Source organism: Ceratotherium simum, chromosome 34 (genome assembly GCF_057802395.1).
Source record: "Ceratotherium simum simum isolate JZ-2026a chromosome 34, ASM5780239v1, whole genome shotgun sequence".
Lineage (NCBI taxonomy): Eukaryota > Metazoa > Chordata > Mammalia > Perissodactyla > Rhinocerotidae > Ceratotherium > Ceratotherium simum.
Window position 1 is genome coordinate 1832981 of NC_141933.1, and position 9810 is coordinate 1842790.

General features: G+C 48.4%; 1 protein-coding gene across 3 annotated transcripts in view; it reads left to right on the forward strand.

Moving 5' to 3' along the window:
• Positions 1–9810, forward strand: part of NAP1L4 (nucleosome assembly protein 1 like 4) — a 49370-nt gene that overhangs the window by 36546 nt on the left and 3014 nt on the right. For 2 of the 3 annotated variants that reach the window (XM_087422467.1, XM_087422468.1), the window contains exons 11-14: positions 1809–1831; positions 2256–2375; positions 5255–5284; positions 5753–5809. In XM_087422467.1, coding sequence (XP_087278593.1) covers positions 1809–1831; positions 2256–2375; positions 5255–5284; positions 5753–5809 — 230 coding nt within the window. Of the gene's footprint in view, positions 1–1808; positions 1832–2255; positions 2376–5254; positions 5285–5752; positions 5810–7641; positions 7680–9810 lie in introns of all 3 variants that reach the window. The other variant, XM_087422469.1, reaches the window with a different exon arrangement.

Below are 9810 nucleotides of genomic sequence, written 5' to 3' on the forward strand. Positions count from 1 at the left end.
CAAAAACAGTTTGAAATACAGAAACGCGGGCCCCTGCTCTGGGGAATCGTGGATGTGGGGTCGTTCGCCCGTGGGCCACAGGGCAGCTCCATTCTCATTCTGACCTTTGGTCTCTTGACCTGTCCCTGAGCCCAGCACCCTCATTTACCTGCGCCATTCAGTCCTTTACTTTTGTTTGTTTTTCTTTTTTTTTTTTTTTGTGAAATTTTTGTCGTACATTATTGTTTGTCAGTCACCATATAAATGCATCCCTCCAGCCCTTGTGCCCACCCCCACCCCCCTTGCCCCTGGCAACCACCAGACAGTTCTCTGTCCGTGCGTTGGTTTATTGCAGTCCTTTACTATTTTTATCGTAGTGGCTATTTTCTGAAGTTTGTCTTTGAACCTAGAAGATGCAAATGTGTATTAGTTTGGGGGATAAGAACAGCCATAAATTTAGTTCTTCACTTTCCTTTTTTGGGAAGACCCCTGTTGGAGCCTTGCATGGGCATGTTATAGGTTCCCTGTGTGAATTCACCATGAAGCAGGGGTCTTTGATTCCTAAATACAGTGGGTTTGTGGGAAGTTTTCTTAAAACTGGATTTTAAATAATTAATAACATTAGAATGGGATTAAGTGGACTCAAGAGAATTTGGGGGATGATTCGGGGCTTTTAAAACTGCATTGTGATGGTTGCACAGCTCCAGGGATGTACCATAAGTCACTGGATTGTACACTTAAGTAGGTGCATGTTAGGGTCTATAAATTATACCTGAGTAGAGCTATTTTTAAAGTAATCAGATAAACATAATACCGAGTGATAAGCTTTATGAAAACTAGCAGAGGGTGACGGTGGGGGCAGCTGATGGGATTTGAGTCATTTGATCGTTAGAATGTTGCTGTGCTTTGTTGAGCCTGGTTTTAAGTCCCTGTCTTTCCCGTCACAGTTGAGTGTCGGGCTCTAGCCTAGCGCCAGAGTGTGTGGTCGTGTGTGTGGACTTGCGGAGCCTGGATAAGTAACACCATCCTGCCCACAGGGAGTGTTTTCATTTTGCTGGAAGGACGTTTCAGCACTCTTCTCCTTCCTCCTTTCTACCCAGACAGAAATGCACTTTTGACCTAGCTGAGATGCAATGCCTCAGGAACACTCAGGACGTACAAGGCTTAAAGATTTTCCTCTTTCTCTCCCAAATCATCACACATAGTTCTGCAGGACACAAGTTAAATCTCCACATAGAGCACAGATGCCCTGGGGCTGGCCCCGTGGCATAGTGGTTAACTGCATGCGCTCTGCTGCTGGTGGCCGGGGTTCGGATCCCAGGCGCACACTGATGCACCACTTATCAGGCCATGCTGTGGTGGCGTCCCATACAAAGTGGAGGAAGATGGTCACAGATGTTAGCCTAGGGCCAATCTTCCTCAGCCAAAAGAGCAGGATTGGCGTGGATGTTAGCTCAGGGCTGATCTTCCTCACAAAAAAAAAAAAAAAAAAAAAAGCAGATGCCCTGAAAGCCCGCAGTCTGGGGCCACTCCATCCACTTTCCCTTGTTAATACCCTCGACTTCTGTCAGTGCTCTTCTGGACACTGGCATTCGCCAGCTGGATCTGTGAGTGAGCTCAGGTCCCAGCCCGCAGCTCTGAGGGAGGGGGCTGGCGTCAGCATGCAGCGGTGGAGCTGGGGACATCCAGGAGGCGGCCAGGCTTAGGCAATTTCTGTTGAAACCTCGAGTTGTGAAGTGCCCCGTTTTGTCTGTCAGTGGAGCTTCCTGTGTGGGCTTTAAACGGTCTGGACATCGGAGTAACGTAGATGTGTTTGTCTTTTCTTCTAGCATCTGGGGACGGAGAGTCACTGGTAAGATCTGTGTTGTCATCACAGTCTCTTGTTCTGCTGTTAAGTCTTTATTTCCTGAGTAGTTGCCTGCTTTGTTTTTAATTCGTTCCTGCTCCCTAAAAACCTGGGATTAGTTTGTGTCACTACACTGTGGGTGGGCAAAGGGGTGGATCCCACTGGGGTTCAGGGCAGGGCAGCTGTTAGTCCCGCCCACCTTGTGCAAGTGGCTCTCCATGGAGCCATGGGCCCCACACTTTCCTGCTTTCCCTGCCTTCTCGTGCTGGTGGTTCCTCTAAAGCTGCTTAGCCTCGTAAACGGCTGTCGCCCAGCAATGCCAGCATTGGTGCTTCAAGTCAAGTTACCAGAAGTAGGGGGCAAGGTGTGGGTAAGAGAATGTGATGTCTATCCCATTGAAACGAGTTAACATGTAGGTTTTCCCTTTCAGGATGAAGATTCCGAATTCACATTAGCCTCCGACTTTGAAATTGGACACTTCTTCCGTGAGCGGATAGTCCCTCGGGCTGTGCTCTACTTCACGGGGGAGGCCATAGAGGATGACGACAATGTATGTGGCTTGGGGCAGCTGCCCCTGGGTGCTTACCTCTGCTGGTGCAGAGAAGTCCTGAGTGGTGGCTGGGAAACCCGAGGCTGAGATTTTTATTACGTCCTCCACCAGATATGTGGTGCGCAACTGGTGTTTGGGGGGATGTAGACTGGGAAGAGGAAAAATGGCACAAGTGGGAGAAGCAGGTCTCTCTGAGGCAGTCTCAGAGCAGAGTACCAGTCATCTGTGTCAGCCCTGTCCAGTGACTCGCTTCATAGTATCCTCTAAAGACCCCAGGGGCTCACTGTGTCCTGCTTCAGGTCTCTAAGCTTTGGGTGACTCCTAAGCATGAGGAGAATCTCATTCACAGAGGTCTGGACACACCAGACGATTATCAGCAGAGCCAACTTGTGCTTGCCTTAGTGTATCAGCCCCAGAGAAGTAGAAACCCATGCTCCACAGGAAAATGATGACACTGTGCTGGCCACTTCTCTCTCTGCTTGAAGGAAACGAGCCCTTCCAGTCAGCACTGGGAGCACAGCCCCTGTGCACAGCCTAGCCACTGTCCTCTGACTGTCACTTGGGACAACTCTCCATCATAACCAAGGCTTGGGTTGCCACGAGTCTCCATGATTTGTGGAAGTAAAGTTTTGTAGCATGTTACTGAAAGCATGGTTTAGATGATATTTATTCCCTTGCTTTTAGAGCTCTTAGGTTTCCTGGATGCTTCTAGGTTTCCTTTCTCATCAGGTCTGTTGGGGCTGGGGACAGGGTGGCAGGAGCTGGCCAGGTGTGGGTTGCTCAGCACCCCAAGGCCAGGAGGGCATGCTTCTCTGCACACCTCTCCATCGTGCTGGAGGTCCCGAGCTGGGGCGGGCCGGTCCAGTGTGTGTGAGCCGTGGAGTCTGAGACTGCTTAATCTCTAAAGTGCTGTTTGTCCTCCCTAGGTTGGGAGGTGGTCGTGGGCGTCAGGAACCGTGCATACACCACTCAGCATGGTCGGGGGCAGGGTGTCATTTAAGGACTCAAGTGGTTGTAAGACTAAAGTTTTAACAAGTGCTGGTTACACTGCAAATTCTAGACCAGCACTGTCTGGTAGAACTCTCTGTGACAATGGAACCGTCCTCTGCCTGTTCTGTCCAGTGCAGTAGGGCCGTCCCCACACGCCGCATGAAGATTTAAAATGAGGCTGTTGGCAACTGAGGAACTGAGTGTTTAGTTTAATTTAGCCAAAAGAGATCTAGTGGCTGCACACATTAGAAACTCATTTCTAGACCAGTGGCCTCCAAATTTTTTTCATCATACACCTATCAATTTAAAAACTTGAATACGCAGCCTATGCATGTTTATTTACTTATGTGCACGTAGGTACTGCTAGTGAGCAGTACAGTGTATTTGCTGCTAATGTGTGTAGACAGGTTCACTCACGATACCTCCTGTGCTCGCACTGCTGGTGAGCAGTGTAGTTAGGGGACAGTGGTGGGAGCTCACGGCGGACTGGAGTCCCCGCTCTCCCACTTAGCAGCTGTGTTACCTCTGTGCTTCAGTTTCCTCAGCTCTGAAATGGAGTTAATTGTAACAACTCGAGGGATTTGTCAGGCTCTTGGAACAGTGCCTGGCAGCGTAGTTACTCAGAAAGTGTTGGTATAAGGATTAATTTACTGACGGTAGGTACGTTAGAAAGCACATGCAAACACTGGGGGTTGTTGCAAGATACGTGGGTTTAGGGGTCTGGTTTTGTCTCTCACACTCCCCTGGGTCACCTTGCTCAGCCTGTGGGCTGTGCACCCCACCTTGGAACCCCTGCTGTACATGAGAGGGATGCATTTGAAACAGGAGCCTGCAGCGCCCACAGAGCTCTCTTAAAAGACGGGTGCAGGGTGAAGTGATGTACTTGGACCAAGCCTCCGAGGTTGGCCCTTGAGCGTGTTTGGGGCTAGTTGCAGTCTGACCTGAAATGCTGAGAGAGTCTTATTGACCACGAGACACGGAAAGGTCTTTTCCCGTCAGGCTGTTAGGAAGCGAAGGAAAGGGTGCCGGGAGTAGTCAGATCCACTGAGGCTATGCCCAGTGGTGGGAGGGCTGCAGGCTGGACCTGGTGTCCGAGACGGTGCACCAGCACCAGGACTTTTCCAGGTCCCCTTGAGTTGTCTCAGGAATGCGTGCATGGGCTCCAAAAGAGAAGGGTTTATGAGAAAAAGCCTGCTGACTCTTCACGTACCTTGTGTCATGCATCAATAGTGATGAGGTTTATTTTGTTTTGTTTTTCGTTTTGACACCGGTCTGATGTTTGGAACTTGAATGGGAACCTGACCAATGATGTCTGTGGATGCAGGAGAAATTCACTAAGACCAATCAGCGATAGCTTTGGAATTTCTCCCTTGCACACTTTAGTTCTGACTTATTTTAAAGTTGAACACCACAATTTTATTATATTTCTTATGCCAAAATAAAGATTTCCCCTTGTATGAGATATAAAGTGATATCTCAATTCCTATTTGTAATAAAGTTATGCTACTGGTTTGCTGAGATCAGCCCATTTCCAGTTGGACCCAGTGCACAAGCAAGCCAACCGTCTCCTTTCTGCACCCCTCCCTGTCCTCAGTCCTTGTTTTGGGTGGTTTTCAGGTACCTGGCACTCTATCACGACAGCAGGGCTTGGGAGCAAATAGCCCCACACTGCTGCTCCCAGCCCCATCCGCAGTGTCAGGGCCCAGAGGTGCCCAGCAGCAGACTACCCCCGGGAACTGGGCTCTGGAGCAGGTGCTGCCCTTGGCTCAGAGGCCGAGCTGGACTTCCTGCGTCCCTTGAGCCTGACCGGTGGGCATTTGACAGGGACTGTCTGGGTTAGGTTGCTGTAATGCTTTATAAACCTAAAAATGTGTTTCCTTTTTTTTCAGTTTGAAGAAGGGGAGGAAGGAGAAGAGGAGGTAAGACATGGCTTCTGTGAAGCATCATCATTTCCGCGAGGTTGCGTCAGGCCATCTCTGCTTGAGTGGACAGAGGTTATGACACCACGGGACCGTGTTATACCCATTTTCTGTGATGCTGCCTTTGAGGCTTTCAGCCCCATTGAGCACTAAGGAAAGGCATGGTGGATGCTGTCCAGCATCCAGTTTTTGACCCTGCTATTGGCTTCTGAAAATGCATCTTACAAAATGGCCATTTAACAGACAAAATCTACTTTTTCAGCAATATGTTTATTTCACGGTGATCTGTGAGAGCAAAAAGATACCCAGAAATAATTATGTGTCCAAAGGAAGTGATTTAATCAATTATGGATAGTAGTAATTGATTTCCTTCTAAATCGAAGTATTACTTTAATTTGTTTGTGGCTGGTGGATCCACAAGAATATACATCTTGTCTGTTCAGCTAATTCTCACTTCTTTTAACACAGGAATTAGAAGGTGACGAGGAGGGAGAAGATGAGGATGATGCCGAAATTAACCCTAAGGTTAGTTATTTGGGGGCTTCCCAAATCTGTGCTGCACTGTTGAGCTTTTCAGGTGTGTTTCCTGCTCCGAGACAGGAGTGTTAGGAATATGTTCTTGTCGTTCTCTAGTTCGAAAGCTTAAAACGTGTCAGAAAAAACTTGGATGAGGAACTATTCAGACATCTTGTATATGATTTGAGTATTAAGTATAAATATGCAGTAAAATGTTTTTCCCACTCTTTCTCAAGCTGTATCTTATTTATATAAATTTGTTCAGTCGAGCCACATTATTTTCCAGATCTTTAATTCTTCTCAGATAATGATATAACTGACAACATGAGGAAACATTTTTATTTTGTGTGTTTATTTTTGGAAAAGATGCAAAGAAGGAACTTTTGGGAGGTTATTCTTTTTTAATGTAGAATAATGGAATTGTAGGCATAATTTTACAGTTGTACGTGGGCTGAGAATACTCAGAAGATAATGTCTAGATATCTCAGATAATTTAAAATAAACTAGGAAGCTTTGCTTAAAAAAAAAACTGAGAAAAATGAGTGGGCAACTTCATGAATTTTACCTGTGTCTGGATTTGTACTTATCATCTCGATTAGCTTACATCAAGGCACTTTGCCATTTGACACGTAATTTAATGGACAGTTCACTGCATCCTAGAGTTAGATACACCATGGCTGTCAGAGAACTAACACTCCTGACGTTTTATAATGTGTATCTCAATTTAACTTCTCGTTGTTTGTTTTTCCCCCATTTTTGCCCAAAGTGGAATGTGCACTAAGCTGTCAGTGTAATAACTGATTCTGTGATCCGTGTATTAACACCAGATGTTTCTATAAATGCATGCTCACAGTTTTACTTCCTTCTGGGGAAAGATAGGAGATGGTTTAAAACTTAATTCAGTGTGCCATATAAATCCCACTCTGGGAATTGGCTCATGGAAATGTTCATTTTGACAAGGTCTGCCTGTCCATCACGGGATAACTGTATTGAAAGCATACCTGTGCTCGGTGATGAGTGGTGAGGGGCGAGAGACCTGGGGCCCTGCGTGAGTGGATCGCACGTTGGTGGGCAGGGGATTGAGGGGTGTCCGTCAGTTGACAGAGCTGGGCAATGATGACCCCTTACACTGCCATGCCTAAGTCCCAGCTGTCATATCTGGCTGTTGTTCTGCTCTTCTGGGCGCTGATGCACACATTCCTGGTTTGGATTCTAGAACAGAGGCTGAGGATGGTTTGTGGTGTCTACTTCCACACTCAGATGCACTGTCTGTCTTGCGTTACTGGCAGCGGGTGGTCCCTCCCTCCGTTTCTTGTCGTTTCCTTCTGTCTGTCCTCTTCTCTGTCCTTGCCAACCCTCTCTCTCCTCTCACGTGTCAGTTTTCTAGAAGAGCATTCTCACCAAATGATCACAAATAGCTGGAGAGGAAGTAGAGAATCATCAGTACTAACCCTTCACGGCATCTGCCATTGGTCAGTTGGTGGGAGTGGGTGAGAAGTGACGGCAAGTGAGCAGGGTCAGCGGTGTGACGTGCTGTGGTCACACAGTTGGAAGGACCCGAGTCTTGTCCTTGGGGTCGGGCTGTGACATTTCTGTTCGTTCATATGCACCTCCTCAGAGGGATTTGTCACGTTCGAGTCTGTACAAGCAAAGGAAAATAAGGAAGAAAGAATGTTTTGGTATTACAGGTACAGAGCTGGTGGTGGACATTGCTTATCTCAGGGTCGATATTTTGCAGCCTTTGGTATCATGAGAAATTGTGGCTCTTTCCTCCTGTATAATTTTGTGTATTTCATTTTCTTTCATGCTGACAGTTCCTTTCCATTTTTTTCCCCGTTTAGGTGTAATTTTTGTCTGTTAATCATTCATACGTTTCTAGGTAAGGTGGAATTCCATTTATTCCTAACTTCCAAACTTCTGCCTGTGCTGTATACGATGCCTTGCCGTGCCTTTGTGGATGCGGAGGGTGTTGCCATCCATGCGCACTTGGTGTGTGCTGGGCTGGCCCCAGGCTTTCTGAGGAGCAGTGTCTCTGTGCAGGTGTCTGCTGAGTGTACTTTTAAAACCAACTGATAGGAACTACGTTTGGCTCCTCTTGCCGAGCCCAGTGTTTCTGCTAACCAAGCAGCAAAGATGTCACTGGTGTGGCATTTTTACTGGTAGCAGGATTGTCCTCCTGGAAGGGGACAGAATGAGAGGGCCCGGGGAGGTGGACAGCCTGCAGGGTGGCACATGTCAGCCAGTGATGCAGTGCCGGGATCAGCCACTCACTGTGGCAGTAGGAATCGGCCCCCTGTGAGTTTTCTTGACGTGTATCTGTTGACTGTTTGTACTTTTTAAATTCTGGTGTTGGGCAGACCAATAGGTAAAAAATGGGTAACTGAACTTTTAATGTGTCAAAAGTTTTCATCTAAAAAGCTGCTGGCATCTGTTTTGTGTAAGCATGAACACGTGCTGTGCTGAGGTTCCTGAAGATGTTCTGACTGAATAAGAAAAGAACCAGCTGTAGATGTACGTGAGCGTCAGCAAGCTGAGGGGCCGCCCTCCCCACCGTGTGGGTCAGCGTGACTCGGCTCCAGTTGTGAGGTCCCTCCCTCCAGGGACACTGCCCACCTTTGCAGGATGTGAGGGCATCGTGGGGCCGGGAGAAAGGTGGGAACAGGAGATACTGTGAGAAACCACTGTAGTAATAGTAATACCTGGGAAATAGCGGGGGTTCCACATGTGGCGCTAAGGAGGCAACCGGTTCATAAGAGCAGGGCTTGTGAGAGTCAGAGCTTTATCTCACCGTCGCAGATGGTCAGTTAGGGCCCCAGGCTCTGAGCGTCTGTCTGCATTGCCTTCCTCTCTTCCTCGAGTGCACCCACTTTCACAGAGATCTAACAGGCAGGGGGGCAGACTTGGGCTAAAGGAAATGTGTTAATTAGAGGAAATGAACCAGCGCCTGGGATCTTGTGTGCTTTAGAGGGGCAGGTCAGATCATTTGCTTGCATATTTAACATTGTCTAATTGCTCAAATTCCTGCTGCTCCGCATGTCTAAGGACTTATCAGCCAGGCTTGTTACACCTGAAGCCGCACTCCTCCCCTACCCTGCCAGTCACTTTGAAGCATCATGCATAAACGGTCCAGCCTGTATCTCCAGGAGAGGAGGACTCTCCTCGGGCATAACCACAATGGTACCATCACACCCGAGCAGTGTTCTCGGCATCTCTTTAGTGTCATCAGCTTCTCATCGGGGTTCAAGCTTCTCCAGTGGAGGAGGCTGTTCCCTCTGCAGTCGGGCGGGCTCTTGGGACTGGGGCTGCGTGTCCCTGTGAAGCTGTGGTCCTTCAGCGTGTGCTTGGTGGCTTGTCTTCACCCCTTCTCAGGGCAGTTGTCACCTCTTGAAACACTTCTTTTAAGTAGTCCCATGATGGGTGAGGTTTTGGCTATTAGTTTGTGCCTTTGAAGCACCGACTCCTCTCCCTTGATGATCGGTAGCGTGGAGTGACCAGGCTGTCATTAAACTTGGTGACATGGAACAGGATGCTGGGGTTTATTGCAGTTTTGTCATGGCCCTTGGCACAGGGCGAAGACCATTGATGTCTCATTGATCAAGTTCACCTCAGAGGCCCCAGGGTTCGCCGTTAGCGTTACAGCCCGGGAGTTGTGTCCGTGTGGACGCTCCCCAGAGGTGGGTCTGCACACGGTCCTCAGAAGGCAGGTGTGCCAGTGGGCTGCCCAGCCCTCTCCCCTCCTGGTGAGATTTCCCTTCCTCCCTCTCCCTCTGAGCACAAGGTCCCTGTCTGGCTTCTCGTGCTTGTGACAGCCCCTCTCCTGGTCTTGGTTTTAGTGAGGACCCCTTCCCTCCAGCGGTCTTCACCCAAGTTATTGATTTTATTTTAAACAAGTAGATAATACATTCTCCTCATTAAAAATATATATGATGGGCCGGCTCCGTGGCTTAGCGGTTAAGTGCGCACGCTCTGATGCTGGCGGCCCGGGTTTGGATCCCGGGAGCGCCCCGAGG